This window comes from Drosophila albomicans, chromosome 2L, assembly GCF_009650485.2.
Source record: "Drosophila albomicans strain 15112-1751.03 chromosome 2L, ASM965048v2, whole genome shotgun sequence".
NCBI classification, from domain to species: Eukaryota; Metazoa; Arthropoda; class Insecta; order Diptera; family Drosophilidae; genus Drosophila; species Drosophila albomicans.
This window is the reverse complement of record NC_047628.2, coordinates 9,956,275-9,978,311: the sequence shown is the minus strand read 5'-3', so window position 1 is coordinate 9,978,311 and position 22,037 is coordinate 9,956,275. Positions and strand designations below refer to the sequence as shown.

General features: G+C 37.1%; 1 protein-coding gene and 1 long non-coding RNA gene across 2 annotated transcripts; one reads left to right on the top strand and one right to left on the bottom strand.

Annotated features, from left to right (window-relative positions):
- Nucleotides 1-1,342: 1,342 nt before the first annotated feature.
- LOC117563308 (uncharacterized) lies at nt 1,343-1,882 on the bottom strand. The gene is made up of 2 exons (XR_004571681.2): nt 1,792-1,882; nt 1,343-1,731 (listed from the first exon to the last, which is right to left on the bottom strand). It is a non-coding gene; the product is annotated as an uncharacterized LOC117563308 (long non-coding RNA).
- Nucleotides 1,883-4,852: 2,970 nt separating this feature from the next.
- LOC117564709 (protein dissatisfaction) lies at nt 4,853-21,134 on the top strand. Its single transcript, XM_034243589.2, has 5 exons — nt 4,853-4,911; nt 7,747-7,830; nt 7,903-8,064; nt 18,361-19,847; nt 20,652-21,134. The coding sequence occupies exons 1-5, from the start codon at nt 4,902-4,904 to the stop codon at nt 21,132-21,134; spliced, it is 2,226 nt and encodes a 741-aa protein (XP_034099480.1). The 5' UTR covers nt 4,853-4,901.
- Nucleotides 21,135-22,037: the final 903 nt, after the last annotated feature.

Below are 22,037 nucleotides of genomic sequence, written 5' to 3'. Positions count from 1 at the left end.
TGTATTAAAGCTGATGAACGCACAAAATAATATTGTTATAGAAAAACGAAAATATAAAAAGTATACAACTTATAGGGAATGTATGGTACCAGTAGTGGGTAGAACAGAACACAAATCAATAATTAGCTTACCAAATAACGCAACAAGCACCGCCACTTATATCAATTATAATTAACCAAACAAAAATTTAGATACAGACTTTTAATGGGCTGACAGATAAACAGACAGAACACCTAATTAGCACACAACACACAAACCTCACTCAAAAAATTCTAATAAATGGTAAATCAATATTAATAAATATACAAATTGATGAATACTTATTAAGCTGAATAAAATGACACTTTACTTCCAAATGCATAAGAACAATTAACTGAAAAGCAATGATAAATGTTGATTAAAATGAATGGAACCTTAATAACAAAAGCAATATTCAAAATTGCTATTTAACTACACTGATATAAAGAAACAATCGATTATATATAATAAAAACTAAAAAAAATTTAAAGACATATTTAGTGAAATTAAATTCAAGCTGTCATAGCAAGTTTGCCTTCCCAACCAAACACACCTTAAATGAATTAAATTTCCCTCCAATTAATATTTATACTATCAGTTTTTATTTTCGAAATCTTATGCTATGACAGCAGATTCTAAACTGAAAACTTTGTAAATACGAAAGACAAATAACGAAGTAAACAATAAAAGACATTTAGAAGGAATATAAATTAGCTAAATAAAATGGTCGTAGTGTTAAATAAATAAAAGATATTCGGTATTTTGTAGAGCATCTACAGTTGCATTGATAATAATTTACAAATATTATATACATGTGACAGCTACATATATACAAAAGTATTTCAATCTTAACATAAATAAATTTATGTACGTCTGTACTCTTTATGCCCAAAAGCTTCATGGGGAATATAAATCCAAATCACACTTTCAAAAGACTTGAAGCACATCAGTAAACAGCACATTCAACGACAACAACAACAACTATCAAACATTTCAACAACTAACCAAAGAAAGACTTTAAGCAACAAATTCTTACATTTCAATGAGAAGCATAAAGAAACTTTACGAGTAAACAAATAAAATACACGTTCCCCTAGCCAATTAAGTGCAACAAATGAGAAACACCATCTGCAAAACAAAAGAAAAAGCAAAAAAATAAAAAAACAACACGAACAAAACCGAAACTAAATATTATAAATAAAATAAATTATATATATATATTTATTGTTAGCTCGTGTAATATGCGAAAAAGCAAATACGATTTAATAAAATGGACAATGTTAACAAAAGAAAATAGTTTCTTAATTCGTTTGCATGAAATATGTATATTATATTTAATATTTATTTACTAACAAAGCAGCCATTCGGTAAGGGAGAGAGAGTTAGTCATTTCAATTATACTATAGTGTTTAGTTTAATGAGTGCACTGATTTGCCGGATTCGTTTTACTTTTTAATTATTGCCAGCGTCCATTGTTGGAATTCCAAACCGGATGCTGTGGTTGCTGCTGCTGCTGTTGCTGCTGTCTTGGAGCCTGCTCGCGTTGTGGACAACGTCCGTTTGGACAGCAAACACCACCAGGACAACAAGATCTTTGACTGCCTGCTTCCACTCGCTGACAATTGCCATTGGGACAATTGTTAAATGGCGCATTGCCAGGAGTGAAACGCTGATTATTATAGAAAGGCGTATTTCCATCCATGGTTGGTGCTGCTGCAAGCAAATTAAATTGATTTCAATTGGAAGATTTAACTTCAATATTTGGCTACTCACTCGAAGCTGGGAAATCAAGGCTGTGTAAACAAAAAAAAAAGATAAAATAAAAACACTTCCGATTTGGTTGAGGTGTTCAAAAGGAATAAGCCTCAAAGAATGAATTTACGTTCAGTCGACAGAAATTCACAGCCAGCTTCAATTCGAAACATTTTCGAACTGAATTCGAAGTGAGCAAAGAATTAATGCGCATGCGTTCGAATTAACAAAAGTGGTGAGTTTTCTTCGTATGGGGCGTGGCTTATTTTCACACACACTAATACATTGACAATACAAAGAAGGGTCGCTGTGCGAGGCGGGGTAGAGACCGGGAATTTCGGGCCATAGAAAAAATGCGACTTCTTGATGCCGCAAATTTGGCATGCCCATGTATGTGTGTGTATATGTGTGTACGACATAGTATGCGTATGTGTGAGTGCATATTGATGGGCTCGAGCAGAGTTGGGGAGAGGACCGAAGCGATGACAGCGTGTGGTGTGTTAAGGGGATATGAAAGGGGGAAAAGCGTGCGTTGGCGTAGCTGCAAATGACTTTGCATTCTGACTGGTTAATATAACCGCAGGATAGTATAAAAGCGACGACACTGGGCTGGGCTATGCACGCGTGGGGCAACATACTATACTACGATCTGGGGCACAGACCGACTACGTAAATGTGTATGTGTATGCACATATCCAGGGGCAACTCAATGGACTGTGTAATAGACCCACACTTGCCACATGCCAAAACTCCGATTTACAAAACTCCACCCCCAAAATTGCGAATATACGCCATAATATATAAGATATAGTCCGCTAAGTAGTCTTCTGCCCGTTTATAGTTCTCTTTCTATATATGAGAAGGCACTCATTTATGTGTGTGTGTGCAACCAATACACAATGTCACAAAAGTCATTTCAATTTAGATGAGAGTCAGTAAATCAACCCCTATCAACATACCAACAACAACTAGCCAGTGCCAGCCCAGGAAACGCCATTGCGAAATTGTCGACGCATACACATACAAAGTAGCACATACAAATACATTTTGGCATATATCGCCGTATATGTTAATATCCCACATATGAAATATCCTTACCTATCCTAACAAAAGCTGAGAGACGAATAACAAAGTTAAAAAAAATTGTTACTTAAAATTTTAAGAATTTTTTTTTTATCTTATTAACCGTAAATAATATTTGGATTTATAGATAATAATATTTATTTTTCACTCAGATTGGGAATCTTAAACACAATGAAATATTTAGTTATAATATAAATTAGTCTGGGGAAATTTATTCTTTTTATTGTATTCCTTTTTGTAAGTTTTTTCTTCTTCTATTTAATTTTGTCAAATTTTACACTCGTATTAACCAAATATACTTTAAATTAAGGGTATTTTAATTTATTAATTCGTACCAGAATATTCAATTACCAGTTAATAATTAATAAGAATTCAATTATATTTCTATCATTCAGGAAACTTTTAATTTTTAACTCAATTAGTCGAAAATTATTATATAATATTATTATATTTATAAAGTAAATGCATTTCAAAACTTGTCTTTAATAATATAGTAAAAACTATAAACTAAACTATTTGATTTTGAAAAAATTGCTATTACTCTTAAGTGTTGCCATTTTGATCACCTTGCGGCATATGCCCCACAATTTGCAGAGCCCCTGCTGCTGAGATCCTGACTTTAGAACTAATAATCCGACAGCCTACAAGCGCAGGACGAACCAGCAAAAAAGAGGAAAAAAAAAGAAGAAGCCAGCGAGGCAGCAGCCCGAAGAGCGGCGGCAAAGATATTTGCTGAGGCACATATAGAGAGATACAGACAGTCAGAGAAAGAGAGAGCGAAATAGCGTGCACAAGAGAGACAGAGACTGAGCAGGAGAGGGAGATTATGGCGTGCACAGAGCAGGACAACAGATGCCATTACCAATACATACGCAAAGCGGAGCCAACGCCAACGCTAACGTCAACGACAGCGACGACGACGTCGACGATGAGGAGGACTTCGTTCTTGCGCTAGCTTTTCATCATTCTTGACATTTTGTGGTGAATTGTTGAAAGCCACAGAATGTGTCGCAGTGTGCGTGGCCAGGACACATACTACGCTATATATGTATATACGTATGCGTGTGTGTGTGTGAGTTGGTGTGTGCGTGTCGCATGGGGCAAAAGAACAAAAATGGTGGACGGCAGGAAGTCTCCTCATTTGCTGTAATCGCATCAGGCGGCAGGCACAGAAAAAAGGGCGTTTTCCGGTTGGCTGCCCGCCTGTCCTGTTCTGTCCTGTCCTTCCCTGCCCTGCTTTGTCCTCCGTCCTCCGTCCTCCCCCACGCCGCGCACTGTGCTCTGTCCCATATCGTCGTTCTAAGGGATGAAATGTAACATTTTGTAGCTTTTCGTAAATTTTCGACTTTTTCGTCGACGTTTTGGTTTTTCGCTGCCAACGCTTCACATCGCTTCGCTTCGCATTGCCATTTTCCTCATTCGGTTTCGGGAGCTTTATTTTTTTTCGTTGTGTTCTTTCTGTGCTCTGTGTTTTTCAATTTCCCGGACGTTGCTGCCTGTGCCACGGTTGTGGCTTTGTGTCGCGTCTAAAGGGGGTGGGAGGCAGTGGCAGTGGCAGTGGCAAAGGCAGCGACAGAGGCAGCGGCGGGTGGCGGGTTGCTGTCTTTGGCTTTGCTCTGCGTCCTGTCAAATTGACTGCAAAAAGGACCTCTCCTTTGGCAGCTTCACTTTCGTAATTGGCGGTCTGCGCTGCTCAGCTCTGGCTCTGGCTCTGGCTCCGGATCTGACTCTGACTCTGGCTCTGCTTCTGCCGCAGCTTCTGGTGCTGCGCCATTCACAGTTGGTCCGTCAGCCAATACGATCCGCATCCGCTTCGCAGCTGCGACGTCGTCCTTTGCGTCGGCAAATGTAACAAACATTTTTCGCGTGTGCTTATTCGAAAGACAACACAAAATTCGTGCATTACAAAGTGAAATTGTTAATACTATATTATTGTATATTGATTGAAAGAACAGAACTAAATCTGCAAATTTCGAGTGTTATTCAAAGTTTTCAACAACTTCAGCACGCTGGATACTTTAGGGTTTAAATATTTCCATCAACGGAAAATGGGCACAGGTAAAATTCAATCGAAAGCCGACGGTAGTTGTGAAAGCTCTATCTAAGCGACGGGATTATTTTAGTATCTATATAGTAAATTAAACACAAAATTCAAAATATATTTAAAAATCTGTGGCGTGACTATAAAATTTGTTAATCGTATTTTAAGTTTTATTTGAGTTTGATTATTCACTTCACTAGCGGTCCATTATTAATAAAACATAAATAAATGTATATGTTCAACTTCCGAAGTTAAATTGTAAATACATAGTTCGATTAAGTTCAGGCTATACAAAATATTTTATTAAAGTGTTCTTCAATTATTTCAATAGCATGTCTATAGGAATGTTCTCTGCTTAATAGTAGACCGTTATAAAGGACATTTAATAAAGTATGTTATATTAAAAAAAAAAAAAAACAGTTTCAATTCAACTTAATATTAAACAAATTAAACAGCTAATAATAAATAAAATATTCACGATTACTTATAAAGATTAGTAATTGTACGTTTAAATTTTAATTTGTGGTTTAATATTTATTAGTGGTTTTAATATCCATGTAATATTTAAGTTTCCACCGCCAAATATGACTTGTAATTGTGCATTCTTTAGATATTTAATTGAATATTTTGTATAGCTATTTTTTTTTTTAAAGTAAATGATATAAAAATTAGGATCATAACATTCATTTGATATTGGTTTACCCACATACGTTTACTTTAACGAACTGTATTGTAACAAATCTACAATACGGATTTAATAGTCGACAATATGAGCATTTTTCTATTTAATTATATTTTTGTTATTAATGATATGAAATCCTAAACAATCCAACTGAGGCAAAAATATATCATTTCATTTAAAGAACACAGCACTTACATTAAAAAAGTTTGGTTTACTTCGATTTTGTTACAAATTTTTTTTTTTTTTATATATAAATATTCTGATTAATTTTAAATAATAAGTTCTTTAATTGAATAATTGATTCATTTGAATTAATAAGTTTTTTCGATGAATAAACTAATGCACTTGTAATATACTTGTAATATAATTTAACTCATAGCTTATTTAAATGAATAATCTAATTTATTCTAAGAATATAATTTGAATGTAGATCAATCTTTAGCGATCACCACAAGTTGTATGCATTAATTGAGGCTTAGGTCCACTTAAAAAAAAGTGCAGCAATAGAGTAGACCTAATTTGCAGTTCCCACGACCAAATCGTTAAATCGTTTAAATCCCACGTCTGCTCACACTCAAATAAAGTTGGACTGGCGACCTTTTTAGCCTATAAAAACAATGCCGAGATTTCCATACCAGTCAAAAGCATATTGTATGGTTGATAGTTTAACAGAAGATTTTGTTGTATCCCACACACACACACAAAGCACAACGCACAACTCGCTGCAGAGTAAAACTGACGCAACTTGATAAATAAACAAAAACATTTAAAATCAACAATACAAAATTTTAAAAAAGAAAACATTCGATAAAAAAGAGTATATAAATATATGACAGAAGAGTTTGAGGGCCATGGCCTATGCAACCCCTGAGGGTCCAGGGCCAGTGACTGCAAAATGGGCACGCACAACCACTCGAGAGGTGTTAACATGTTGCGGACAATTGCCGATGCGCAGGGTGTGAAAATTGGCAACACGCGTCGCTCGCAACCGAAACCCAACCAAACCAACAGTTGACAATATGTCAAATGTCACAGGACAAAGACTCTCCTCACACTCCTCCCCTCTATCCCTCAACCAAGCGAAACAATCGAAACTGGGCGCGTTTTATTTTGACAAGTGCCGAGTTTTCAACTTAATTTGTGAAGCGTGCCAGCCAAAAAGGGACTCCAAGAGATGAGCGCAGGGAAGGGGGTAAAGTAAAGGCCTGTCTCCATATAACTCGCATTATCTGCTAGCTTTGTGCAATTTTCACTTGCTAATCCGCGACACACACACAAACAGAAACAGTCACACATACGCAGCAGGCAAATATTCGCCAACGAGGGCGCCGCAAAGTATGCAGCACCTTTTGTGCGTGCTGCAATGTGTTTGTTCAAGGGCAGCTTTGAGGCCGAGCTTAGCATTTAATATAAGTTAAATATGCGGATATGTTGCAGATATCTCTTTGAGTTCGCAGCACTTTGCGACAGTTTGACTAATTCAAAAAGCGCAAAACATTTTCATTAGCAGGTAGAATGCGATTTTGTAGCCCTTGCACAGCATTTCCTGAGTATGTGATTAGGTAGATTCAAATTGCTCTATATCAAAATACGAAAACATATTCCTTTAAAAAAAGAGACTATTTGCTTTGCGCTTTAAAGATATTCAGCAAATTAAAATTTATATATCTTTAACAGAAAAAAATAAATAAAATATGTACTTTTATTTCTTATCACTCTTTATTTATTTTTTTTTATCAAAAAGTTGTAATATTTATTATAATAATATGAGCTAATTCTATATATTTACAATTGGTAAAGTGTATTACCTTTTTTATTTGCTTTTTTTTGTTTTTTTTCTAACCAATGTTTATATTTTAAAGTTAAATGCATATTCAAAATATTTGTATAACACTCTAAAACTATGAAAATTGTTGTTTCACAAAATATATCGGAGATAAAACTAAATAATTATTAATTAATTCATTAATTAATTAATGTTTACAAGTTACTAAAATAATATAAATGAATAATAGATCAATTTTAATTAAATCCTACTCAAAATTTTCAGTTAAGTCAAGATTCGTATTTATCTTACAATTCAGTTCATAGGACAGTTCATAATAATGTCATTAATATGTTAAATACTATAGATATAAATGTATATAATTTTTTATATTCTTCTAAACAGCCGGCGATCGTCTGCTGGATATACCCTGCAAGGTGTGCGGGGATCGCAGCTCAGGCAAACATTATGGCATCTATAGCTGCGATGGTAATTCTGAATTAATCTCTAATCGTTTAATGAACTTAATATAATATTATACTATGTGTATTTTCTTTTTAGGTTGCTCTGGCTTCTTCAAGCGCAGCATTCATCGCAATCGCATTTACACCTGCAAGGCGACCGGTGATCTGAAGGGTCGATGTCCTGTGGACAAGACTCACAGGAATCAATGTCGTGCCTGTCGTCTCGCCAAATGCTTTCAATCGGCCATGAATAAAGACGGTAAGTGAGACAAGTGGGAGCTGCTGGAGAGTTCGAGTCGTTGTTCACCCACAAGTCTTTGTTTTACTTGGCAAATTCATTTAATTATGCAGCAAATTAGCTGGGGCTGCTTTCGCCGCTTTGCCGCTTGCCGGGAAAAGCCTTGGCATAAATTACATTAAACTGGAAAAACCAAAATGCCGCAGGCTTTTGGGTGCCACACACTTTTGGCAACGACTCGACGACTTCTTCCCTGTGGCTGTGGCCTGATGAAGTGGATGCCACTTGATTCTTGTTGTAGTTGTCATTAAGCTGATTATAATTTATGCGCACCCCTGCAGACACCTTTCCACCTCTTTTCACCATTTGTCACTCAAAAGCCACACAATAGAATGTGAAGGCGTGACTTTGATTTACTTCAATTTGAATTTTATAATGTTTGAACACAGTCAAGTTTGTTTCGTTCTATTTTAATTGTGAAGCTGCCACATTTATTTGGTTTAACAAACGAACACTTAATTCATCAATGTTTTCAAATTGTGAAAGTATTATATTATATATAGAAGTATACGGTACACATTGCGTATGAGTGATGTGTTTGTTAAATAATTATTTGGATGCAATATATTAGTAATAACATCTCAAATATTTCATTCTCGCAATTAGAATTTTATTAGAAAATTTTCTTTAAAACTTCAAATTAATTAAGTGTTTATTATATTACTTATAAACAGTCTAAGAACCATTTTTACTGCAACAACCATAAACATTTGTATTAATAGTTAATTAAAATATGTAATTTAAAATCTATAATTATTTAAGATACTTTAAAGTAATACTTACTTTTTTTTTAAATAATTTTAATAGAAAAATAGTTATGATACACTCTATTGTTTGACTACAAGACCTTTAATGAAACAACAGTAAAATGACGAAAGGTGTTTATGAATCGCTCTAACTAGTAACTTCATTCATCTTCCGATTAATTCTTGTATCACACATAATTCAATTCAAATTTATGTCCGGCAACAAAGACATCAAATGAGAATGTTTTTCTTGAGTCACTAAATGATTTTGCATATTAGTAATATGTTTTGTTGTTGCCAATGCGATTGACCAAACTTTACAGACCGCTCTCATACGCAACAGCAATTCGAGTGAACCCAAACCCGACAACAACAAGGACGACATTGAATACGGAGAACAACTCAATGCAACAATGCTAGCTTTAAAGCTCTTAAGCCAACATTAAATGTAGCATAAAAACACATAACATGGAAGGCCATCGACTATGGCTCTCTCTATGGCTCGTATAGCTCGTATAGCTCTATGGCTACAATTTACCATTTGGCATCAACGATTGAGGGGTTCATTGCACAACAGCAACAACAACAACAACAGCGACAGCAACAACCACAGCAATAAGTACAGCAGCAGCAACAGCAGCCAGAAGGGCCGACAACAGCGTGAGAATTGTTGCAGATTTTCTCACACGCAATTCGCCTTCAGGGTGGAGAAGAGAGAAGAGGAGAGCAGGGGAGCTGTATGCCGAGAGAAAGAGAGAGAGGCTTGGAGAGCAACGAGAGGAGCCGGAGGCGGGGGCTCGATTGACAATGTGCACTTAATAGCGGATTACATGCATTATCCCATCGCAGAAAATGCGACTAAAATGTATTGACAATCAAATGATGATACCAAACTCAGACGTCAGACTTTAGACCTTAGAACTTGCAAAATCCAACAGACGTCACGTCAGGGGGTAATTGTGCTTCTCTTTTTTTTTTTTTGGGTGGATAGATAGATGGATGGATTGGATTGAAATGAACCAGAAACAAAGTTAGTTTATGCTGGAGCAAAAGATGTTCAGGCAATATTGCTAACGCCCTTGAAACTTGGCTAACAATAACAACGCATGCAGAGGTAACAACAATAGCAAACAACGACACGTAGAAACATATCGAAAGCAACAATAACAAAAGCGATAGAACAGAAAAGCTAAAGTGCAAAAAGCCAATGATTAAATGCTCTTTATAGACAAAGTTAAAGTTAAAAAAAAATTAACAAACAAATTCAAATGTTGCTCGAATTTAAAAATTGTTTAAACATATATGTTATAATAAGAATGGGTAGATATATAAAAGGTAGATAACAAAAAGGTTTTATAGAGTAAGCCAATAGCACTTTTGAAGTATTTTAAAGAAATCATGGTAATAAGTACAACACAAAAGTGGAAAACAATTTGTATAATTTTAGATATAATAACTCTATTTTCTTTATTTTTATTGATATTGAATAGTAAGTAAATTGAAAACAAGAACTTAATTTAGGATTATTTTGTTGAAAGATTTGAAATACTCGAAGGTAGCCCACTATAGCTAAATAATCCAATTTCTTTCAAATAGCCAATATCTCAAACCTACTCTAACTGCTCGATAATTGTACTTAACCCTCAGTTGTTAGGGTATGCCTGGGGCATGCGAAGGCGTCACCGAACATGTTCATGTCCTTTTTCTTTGTGCATTTTCTTAGTTTGCCGCTACAAAGCCCCATGTTAGCTGCCTTTTTGGGGTTTTTCTTGGCTGGTTACCGTAAATAAACAATAAACACACTCCCACAAAGACTGCGAGAGAGCGAGACAGAGAGAAAGAGTGAGAGAAGGAGACTGACACCAACAACTGTTGGAACTCGAACTTGAGCAGCGTTTCCCTTGGCCCAGCGCCAGGATACGCCAGGATGCCTGGGCAGACAAAGTGCTTTTGTTGTTTAGAGCAAAAAGCAAAAAAGCCACAAAAATCGTTCAAGGCACGTTTGTGTTATATTTTTGGGGCTGACAAACATGCGAGTAGTTGGATGTTGTTTTTCCCGCCTTCCCCCCGAGGGGGTTTGAAAGGAAGCTTGGGCATGTGGTTAGCCATTTTTAGTTGGTCTTTCGTTTATTTAGCCACAGTTTTTAGACTCGTTGGGCCATTGTGTGATTTCTCGACGTTGCCAATAAAGTTAATTAGAAAAACGGACAAGTGCTGGCAAGTGTCGGAAAGTAGTGTTGCAAAGCGAAACTAAACTCGAAAATATTCCAGACTAAGAAAGTAAGAGATAGATAGAGTGAGCGAGATAGGTGTATTGTGAAGTGAGTTATTACGTGAAAATATGACAAACGGAGCACATTTCGTTTGCCATCTCGTTCCTGCCTTATAAATGTTTGGCTCCTTTGTATGCTAATATCCGGACAGAGGGTGCAGGGAACGAGAAGAAAAAGTAGAAGAAGGAAAAAAAGAAAGCAAAGACATGAAGCGAGATTCCCTTAACAAATTATGTTGCCACTTGTCACATTTAATGGTATTTGCATTTGTATACCAACAAAGTGTCAGCATCATCATCACGCATAGTGATGATGTCCCCCCACCCCCCACCAACCTTCCACCTCTCACTCCTCTTCTCTGTCTTCTCCACATCTACTTCCATTTCTTTCTTATTTCTTTACAAATATTTACGCGGCATTTTAAGCGGATTTTTCATTTTGAGTGATTTGTGTCGCTTTCCCAAATCCCATTCGCACAAGCAAAATAAAAAAGCGAGCAATAAAATGTCCTTTTCTGGGCGTTTGCGTGTGCTGTCGTTGTTCCTGTCGTTGTTGTTGCTGTTTGGTCCTTAAGTCTCACTGGCTGCGTGATGAGCTGAAAAGTGAGCTTTAATGATGGCGTAGAGAAAACAAAAGTAATTCATATTATACTTATGATTTGAGTTATTATTACAATTTGTACCTTAAGCTGATCATTTAGTTGCACAGTGGCGGAAAGAGCTTAAAGAGCACTATAATATTACATTTGTATACTTAAGGGTATTATAATTTTGTACCTCTAGCTAATGCATGCAGAAAGAATTATCTCCGACCCCATAAAGTTAATCAGCGACAACAGACGATCAATATAATATCAAATATACAGCCGTGGAATTTTGGTTGCGTTCATATAAAAATTGTAAAAGTTATTTAAGAAATCATTTCGGCTATTTTTCAATCTATGGTATACTTTTAATATAGAACTATATCGATATATCAATTTGTAGGGTTTGGTATATTTTATTATTTTCTTTTTATATTATTTTCATTCAATTTCTTTGACTATTTATCGATCGTAATAATTTCACTTTCGTTCAGCTGTAGAATTTTAACTTTAGCACTTTCGGCAAATCGAAAAGTTTGCAAAGCTAATGTCAAACAAAATGCTTAACGCAAACCTTTCAAGCGAACCAAGCAACATTTGTGCCATACACAAAACAACAACAACAACAACAACAACGACGAGAAATAAGAACAAATAGTCAGAAAAGGCTGCAATAAAATCAGCCAAGTGCAAGTTTAATGAAAAAGGAACTGCAAATGGAAATTGTTCGCACTCGACTGTTAGTTTTCCCATTCCCATTCCCATTCCCTTTTCTCTTGCTTCTATCTTTGTGTATAAGGTATATTTTGCAGCATACTTTTGGGCAGTTAAGCCCTTTTGTCAACAGACTGCGTTGTAACTTAGCTCGTTGTCTTCGTCTGCGTTTGCGGTTCTCTAAATGGAACGTCAGGCAGTTGAAGCAATTGTTGCCATTCCACGTTGTTGATATTCGCATTTATATTGTTGTTGTTGTTGTTGTTGCTTGTGAGTCTGTCAATGTATAGTCGACTTTTTGGCGCTGGATGGCGACTAATTTCATGACCACATTTAAACGTATTGATTTTGTGTGTGTTTATATGTATATATTATAGGGAGTATACGTATAAATATATACAGTGTCTATGTGATTGATATATTTATTTATTTGCAAAACTTTTAAGCCTCTCGCTGCACTGTGTCCGCCATATTACGTATACGCATTTCACATTTACACATGACTGCAGGGCACTGAAAGCCAGGCGCCCTCTCATATGCACACAAACAGGCACACACATGCACGTACATGTGTCGACATGTGTGTATGTGAACTGCAGTGTCGCTCTTAATTGACATTATAGCCTACTACTTTATGTGCATACACTTTTGGTAGGCAGTGTGCGAGCTGCCGACATGTAAATGCGACTGGCTTGCATGTGTCACGGCACTCACACCAGCCCATACTCCATGTGTGTACCTCAATATGCGTGCGTCTCTCTGCATGTGTGTGTGTGTGTGTGTGTGCGTCTGTGTGAATGACAAAAGTGTCAGTGTCAACATTAAAAGCGGATTTAAAATCACTCACTCACTGGGCGCTGCTGACAGAGTCAGAGCGTAAAAGCCTTTGGCCTCCTGAACCATGTTTCCCAATGCCAGAGCGACAGAGACAGAGACAGTGGTAGAAAGCGAGAAAGAGATGGAGCAGTGCAGCCAGCAAAAAGTTATTGTAAATATTCCAATTGGGTGAAAGTTAAAGTTATGCATAAAACTGCAAGCGAAATGTGAAAGAGTACAAAATATTAAAATACATTGTAATTATTCTTTTTAATTGCCGCTTAATGCTTGTTAAAAGAAATTTATGTGCGAGAATTTTAATACATTGATATTTTAAACTGAACCTTTAATATTTTGTGAAAATTGATTCGTATAAATGAAAATGAATTACAACAAAATTAATCAACTTTATGTGGTCGTAATGTAGTAACAAACAATATTATAAATAGCAACTTTTTCGACATTTGCATTATATATTAAAGTTAGTCCAATATTTAAGTAAATTTGAAAAATTTTTTGAGAAATATACATATTTAGTTATATTACAATTCCAGTATCTATTTAACAGTTCAAATATGTTTTACAAAGCTGAACAATTTAATCAAATCATAGAAGACAATCTTTAAAATAAAATCGGTTTATTTCATCAAAAGTTTATTGGTTAAATTCTTTACGAAGAACCACAGCTGTTGCAGTCAATAATATGCGGCTTTATGTTTATCTATCATCTCAAAATAAGGTAAAATGTGTAACAAATTGTAACGCTTATCGAGACATCAATTTGTCACTCGACTGGCTGGAGTTGGACCCATGCTGTGGATTGTGGCTATGAGGTGCTTGAGCTGGCATCAACAATGCCCATTATGCACTATTATGCACTTTACAATTGCTAAGCCAAATGCGATGCTCATCTTAAGCCCCGTTCCCCCATCCTCCTTCTCGCTACTGAGGGGTGAAGGGCACGAGCCAAAACACCCCATCGCCATTTGCCAACCGCATCGAATCACTTCAAGTGTTTATTTTTTTTCTCTGCAATTTCACGGTTTCTTCTCACCCCTCCTCGGCAATCAAAAAGAGAACATTAGGTGTGTTGCCTTATTTACTTTTCATTTGCCTGCCAAATACGCGTTTTTTACATTTCTTGCGTAATTTTGTTATTACTCGAGCAAACATAAAGCTCCCGGATGTTGTCTTCACTCATTATGTTTGTTACGATTGCAGCGATGATGCTTCGCGCTTTTCAGCTTACGAACTCGACTCGCAACCATTCGAAATTCGACGTTCAGGATTCTCCATTCAGCATCGTCCATTGTCCATTACCCATTAATGTGGGACTCGGGTTGATGATCATTCATTGGGATTTTTGCGTGTCTCGGTCGTGAAGTCGCTGCGAACTCTGGGAATTCGGCAGCTGCTTAACATCCGTTTCACTCGCCTTTTGCGCTTTGTCTCTATTCTCTCTTCGCTCCTGTCTCCGCTCTCCGCTCTGCCACTTATCATTAATTTTTCTACCGTATTTCTTTGCCCTGGCATTCTGACATTTTTGCCATTGCCTTCGTTTTTCTGATCCCGTCCCCTGTTTTGACATAATTGTTTTTGCTTCCATGCGTTTGTAGTTCACGCTCCCTTCACTTCTCACTCACTTCTTTCCACTTCACCCCCGCCTAGTTCTGACCATCGCACGTCTCTCTACCCTAATTAATTGATTAGCTTCAGCAAATCGGTCAATATGTTTTGCTTTTCCTTGCACACTGTGTTTTTATTGCTCTCCACGCTCTGAGGATGCGTAATGAGTTGCTAATTAGATTTGTTCATTGTACCTTTTTTTCTTCAAATCAACTCAGCACTTTTTGGGAGTCTTTCCAGGTGTTTAAGTCTATTCTATAAAATAAAAGTGACGGAATAAATTTCTTAAAATTCATTCTATTTGAAGAATCAACAAATTTATAAAAAAAAAAACAACATATTTAAGAAATCTCTGAAAATATATTAAAAAAATATTCGATAAAACTAGATCTACCAAATATATATTTAGAGAAACTATATGTATATTTTATCTTTCTTAATATAATTTATTCTTAAAATTGATATGATAATATTAGAAATATACATAAACTAAACTTTTATTTTTCTTAAAGAAGCAAAACATTTTTAATTTCACATTGATTTTAAAATATTTAAGATTTTCAAAAATTATTTCTATACAATATTTTTTTTCAAATAAAGTTATTTCGATAATTGATTATATTTTTGAATCTATGTATATACATATTTTTTATTATTTTCCCATTTATTTTTTCCACTCAGAGATTTGACCTTTGCTCATGATATTTAGCATCCGACCTAACCTCAAAATGGCTGTGAGCAGCGAACCCAAAAAACGCCTCAAGTTGCAGGCATAAAAAAGGCAACACGACTTTTGCATTTTGCATTTCATAACTTTTCCAGTAATCAAATTGGTTGGAACTTAATTTCTTCTTTCTTGACGCAACTTTCGCACTTTGGCGACGAAAACAAAATGGCGTCGCCTCAAGAAAAGTTGAAGATGGATGAAGATTGGAGCAGGCGAGAAAAATTGAATGGGAGGGAAATGAGGACTGTTTTTTATGTTTTTTAATTTTTGCTTATGCCCGTTAATTTTTTGCCTTTTTCACACGTTTCTTTGTTTGCCCGAAGGATGAGAAGTAGCATAAAAGTGTCGCGTGCAAAGGGTTAGAAGTGCTCAAGGTTTCACTTGAAGTTGGGTTACAATTTTTCGTTTGGGTTCTCAACTTTCCTTTTTTTTTTTTTGCGTGCAGACCGCAGTTTTTAAGGAGTCTCTCTCTCTCGCGGGTGAAATTTGTCGCAAGTTTGTTTGATGCCGCTTAACCCGCAGCGTAAAAATTTGATGAGTTTGGCATTTTCTTTAATTGAAATTTGTGATCTTTTGAGAGCTTTGCTTTTTTGCTGTTGCATACTTTCTGGCGCTAGTTTGCAATGCCATCAGCCAGAGGCCGTCAAGTGGCTGCAGTCACTTTCCATAGAAAGCGAGAGAGAGAGAGAGACTCAGAGATAGACTCACGAATTCACTCACACATGCGATTAGCTGCGGATTAAAATGTCACCCCTTTTGCGCAGCGTCACGCACAAGATACAAGATAGAAACATGCACATGCTATAGATACATTTAATTACAAACAAATAAAAGTCATGACAGCAACCCACACTCAAACATGTGTGTGTGTGTGTGTGTGTGTGTGTGTCTGTGACGCGAATGAACTCGATCCTGGTCCAGGCTTGGGGCATATGCAACAGTTCACACGACCAGACCTGTCCCAGGACTTTTGTATCTTTGTATCCTTGCATCTGTGTATCTCCGCATTTTAATAATCGGTTTATTATGCCTGCTTCTATTCAGATGTGTACGTGTGTGTGTGTGTGTGTGTGTGTGGGCGCATCAAGAAGCGACTTATACACACACACACACACACACACACACACTCAGACAAGTGTTACTTTCTATTTGCTATTTGAGTTCGTCAAACAGATAAGTCCAAACTCACACTTCAAAGAGACGGCAAAGTTTTTCTGGGTGGCCAACAAAAAAGAGAAGAAAGCCATGCAAAGTATCTTTCAAATTAACTTTATTTATTTAACTACTTAAAAGCAGATTAACGCAATTACACACTTGAACTGATTTTATGCAAAACGGATGAGCAATCGAAATGTCATGGATTGATAGGCAACATCAGCATCTTTCACACACACACACACACGCACATACACAAAAACACACACACACACACACGCAGTAACTGCCGAATCAGCCGCAAATCAGAAAAAAAAAGACAGCCCAAGTCCCCTATCTTAAACTTCAATCATCATTCGGTTAGATTTTTAAAGTTGTTGCCCTTAACTTTCTATAATATTATATTAATATGTGTATATTGCTATTGATATTGGGGAACATAAATGCAATATAGTATATATACCGATAGTAAACATTGTAAAGCAAAACTATTGAAATCTTTAAACTTGTTTAAACGTAAAAAGTTGTTTACAACTTTTCTTTAAATATATTTGCAAAGTAAGCAACAGAATATGAAAGATTTTTAAGGGAAAGCAGTACATAAAAGCTTATTCAATACTTTGAATACAAAATAAAGTAAAGAACATAACATAACACATTTTTGGGGGAAAAGGTTTTTCAAATGTTGATATCCGTGATTTTCTCTTCGTTGCTTTGTTGAATCAACTTTAATATGCATCTTTTTAATAAGAATTATCTTATATGTTATTTATGATAATATTACAATCACATATCATCACATATTGTAATAGTTTTAACTCTTAACTGCTTTTAAAAAGAAATCCATTCATTGTGGTGTTCAAATGTTGATATCCGTGATTTTCTCTTCGTTGCTTTGTCGATTTATGTTAAATTCAATATGCAACTTTTCAATAAGAATTTCTTATATTTATAATTTTATAATTAAATCGTAGCTCAAATATTTTTTTGGACAAAATCCATCACATATTGTAATAGTTTTAAATATGTAACTAAACTCTTAACTCCTTTTAAAAAGAAATTCAATCATTGTGGTGTTCAATTGTTGATATCCATGACTTCATTACTTTGGTGATTTAAATTCAATATGCAACTTTTCAATAAGAATTGTCTTATATTTAAGATTATATAATTAAATCGTAGTTCAAACATTTTTTTAAGACAAAATTCATCACATATTGTACAATTTTTTAAACTTTTAACTCCTTTTAAAAAGAAATCCATTCATTGTGGTGTTCAAATGTTGATATCCGTGATTTTCTCTTCGTTGCTCGATGACTCAACTTCAATATGCATCTTTCGAATTATCTTATATTATTTATGACAATATTACAATACAAAATTCATCTCATATTGTAATAGTTTAAACTCTTAAGTCCTTTTGAAAAGAAATCCAAACATTGTGGTGTTGATATCCGTGATTTTCTCTTCGTTGCTTTGTTGATTCAACTTTAATATGCATCTTTTTAATAAGAATTATCTTATATTTATGATAATTTTACAATACAAAATGCATCACATATTATAATACTTTTTCAATATATAACTTAACTTTTTATTCCTTTTGTACACTTTCAGCTGTGCAGCACGAGCGTGGTCCTCGGAAGCCAAAGCTGCATCCGCAGTTGCATCACCATCACCATCATGCGGCTGCCGCAGCTGCAGCTCACCATGCAGCCGCTGCCCATGCTCATGCCCACCATCATCACCATCACCATCACGCACACGCCGCAGCAGCTCATCATGCAGCAGCGGCGGCAGCAGCTGCAGCTGGACTGCATCATCACCATGGCGGTCACTTGCCCGTCTCGTTGGTGACCAATGTGTCGGCCTCATTCAACTACACGCAACACATCTCGACACATGCTCCGCCTGGTGGATTTCATTTGGCTGCTGGCGCTCCACCCAATGCGTTGCCTCATCAGACGCAGGCACAGGCTCAGACCCAAGTGCAAGTGCAGTCACAGACGACACATCCTGGCCAGCAGACGGCGTCGCATGCGACGGCATTTCATCATCCTGGCCATGGTCATGTATTAGCGCCACATGCAGCACTGCAGAATGGCGGTGGCGGTGGCAATGGGCATGTGAGTGGAGCTGCTGGTGCCTCAACGGTGGCCATGACCTTTCCACCTCATTTGCTGCATCACAATCTGATTGCCGAGGCGGCCAGCAAGTTGCCGGGCATCACGGCGGCAACGGCCACGGCGGTTGCTGCTGTCGTCTCAACGGGACCTTATGCACAGGCCACGCCCACAGCGCAGAACAACTACTCCTCGCCCTCGCCCAGCAATTCGATTCAATCGATATCGAGCATTGGCTCTAGAAGCGCTGGCGGTCGAGGTGGCGACGTCGATGGTGACGGCGACGGAGGTCTTAGCCTGGGCAGCGAGAGTCCTCGCGTGAATGTCGAGACGGAGACGCCTTCGCCATCGGCCTCGCCTCCTTTGAGTGCTGGCAGCGTGTCGCCAGCTCCCACGTTGACCGACTCCCAGAGTCTGGCGGCTTCGAGTGCCTCGCCGCATCCGCCGCAGAACTCGAACTATTGCATCAGCGAAGCCTCGCATCAGACCATCAACAATGCCACAACGCCGCCCAGCAATGCGGCGCTCCTCATGCACAGCATTCACGTTAACAACAACAACAACAATAACAACCATAATAACAACAATAATAATAACAATAATAATAACAACAACAACAGCGACAACAATAATAAACAACTCAGCTACACATCGGGCTCCCCAACGCCCACAACTCCAACTCCGCCTCCTCCGCCAGCGCTGCCCGCCCCTCGTGCTAGCAGCGGCTGCCACGCCTCCAATGGCTTCCTCGAGCTGCTGCTCAGTCCCGACAAGTGCCAGGAGCTCATCCAGTACCAGGTGCAACACAACGCGCTCCTCTTCCCCCCTCCGCTGCCCCAGCAGCTCCTTGACTCGCGCCTCCTCTCCTGGGAGATGCTCCAGGAGACGACGGCGCGTCTGCTCTTCATGGCCGTCCGCTGGGTCAAGTGTCTGATGCCCTTCCAGACACTCTCCAAGAACGATCAGCATCTGCTGCTTCAGGTGTGTACAACCCATGATTAATATTCAAATTAATCGTAGTGGTTTTTATTGAATATGTTCTTAAGCAACCAAATATGTTGAGGCACAACAAACATTTATAAAACAAATAAAACAGCAACAGAAGCAGAATAATTTTCCATTCAAATTAAAGAAAAGGAAATACGTCATATACAATTAAATATACAATGCCTTAACAAATGTAGAAATTAAAAATACTATAAAACTTAAGAAAAGAAAAGTTCTAAATTAGCTAAATATAATTTATCTATATTATTCTTGGAACTATATCAATATTTTTTTTGGTTTTATAGAATTCATTTTTGTCTCTCTTTATTTATGTAACTAATTATCGCTCTTTTAGTGCAATAAAAATTGTCTGTATCTAAACATTATTTGAAAGATCTTCACCCTATAAGACAAATTGAAGTTGTAGAAGTATTGCTAGTTTAAATTCAATATAGTAAAATAATCTCATTAAAAATAATTAAAGTACTCAAAAGCAATATTTTTTTATTATGTGGAGCTATGCACATATGCACATAATATTTCATTAGTTAATTATATACATTGACACCATTATAAAAATGTTTAATTTAGCTGATTTTGTTATCTAAGTTATAATAAATCGTTAAGCCATAATTCTATTAAATCATTAGTATTAATAACTAATTTCTGATATAGTTTAAACTAAAATTCTTTAGAGCATATATTCTTCTAGTTTATAAATCCATTATTAACTTTCTATATTATACAAAAATAATATAAATTCCTTTCACTAATCTCCTCTTTGTTTCCCATTTGCAGGAGTCTTGGAAGGAGCTGTTTCTGCTTAACCTTGCCCAATGGACAATACCCCTGGATCTGACACCGATTCTCGAGTCGCCGCTTATCAAGGAGCGCGTGCTGCAGGACGAGGCGACGCAGACGGAGATGAAGACGATCCAGGAGATCCTCTGCCGCTTCCGCCAGATCACGCCCGATGGCAGCGAAGTGGGCTGCATGAAGGCGATTGCCTTGTTTGCTCCAGAGACAGCTGGACTGTGCGATGTGCAGCCGGTGGAGATGCTGCAGGATCAGGCGCAGTGCATACTCTCGGATCATGTGAGGCTTCGCTACTCACGTCAGGCGACACGCTTTGGCCGCCTTCTCCTCTTGCTTCCCTCGCTGCGGACGATACGAGCGTCGACCATCGAGGCGCTCTTCTTCAAGGAGACCATCGGGAATGTGCCCATTGCTCGTCTGCTGCGCGATATGTACACCATGGAGCCCGCCCAGGTGGACAAGTAGAGCGAAGGAAAGAAGGAGGAGGGAAGAAAAGGATGCAGTTGGGCATCCAATGTAATCAAAATCGATTCGCGTTGCATTTAAGCGGCAACAATTTTTGTCACTTGCAAAAATATTTTTGCTCCAACTAAAAATGAAAAACGAAGCAGAATGGGAAAAATGGGAACGAAATGAAAATGAAAAATAAAAATTGCTAACTCGACTCGACAACTGCAGCTGCGACAGTTCACAGCGTACAAAGTTCATGTAATAGATACATTGCCACGCCCCCAAGCCCAGCCCAGCCCAGCCCCGCTGGCTGCTTTCACGTTGATTTATAGCTCTGTTCGCGATTTCTTTTTTTTTTTTTTTTTTATTTCTAACATTTTATTTTTAGTCTCCTCCGCCATGCACTTTATTTATCTTTCATTCGACATTTTGTCGTCTCTTTTCTAAAACTGCTCATGTTATTTCAACCTGGCAACCTGGCAAACCTGCAATCCACCCGCCGCACCCTTGACCTGCAGCAGCAACTCCCCAATCTCCCCGACTCACCCGCTCCTTGCTTTGCCCCAACCACTTCCCATTTCTGTTTTACCTTTATCACGTTTTGGCTTTGTTATACCCTACCAGGAGGGTATTACAGCTTAGAGAGGCAGTTCGGTATTAACTTTGATTCAATTATAATGATTATAATTTAAGTTCCAACTAAATTAAAAAGTAATACATTTATTATTATTACAATTAACTTGGATTCAATTAACATCATTTTAAAGTGAAAAAATCTAGAAAAAAATGTATTACTTATAAATGTATTTATTATTAGATACTGTGATTTTAAGTTACATATTGTTCATTATACAAATATTGTAAATTATTTTATTCGGTCTTCTATTCCCTTGCATACCCTGATCTGACCAACTTTAG

Bases quoted from the DNA above. Each gene is read 5' to 3' on its own strand.
- LOC117564709 (XM_034243589.2), top strand. The intron at 7,831-7,902 runs GTAATTCTGAAT...TTTTCTTTTTAG, and splicing joins TGGCATCTATAGCTGCGATG to GTTGCTCTGGCTTCTTCAAG. The intron at 8,065-18,360 runs GTAAGTGAGACA...GTACACTTTCAG, and splicing joins ATCGGCCATGAATAAAGACG to CTGTGCAGCACGAGCGTGGT.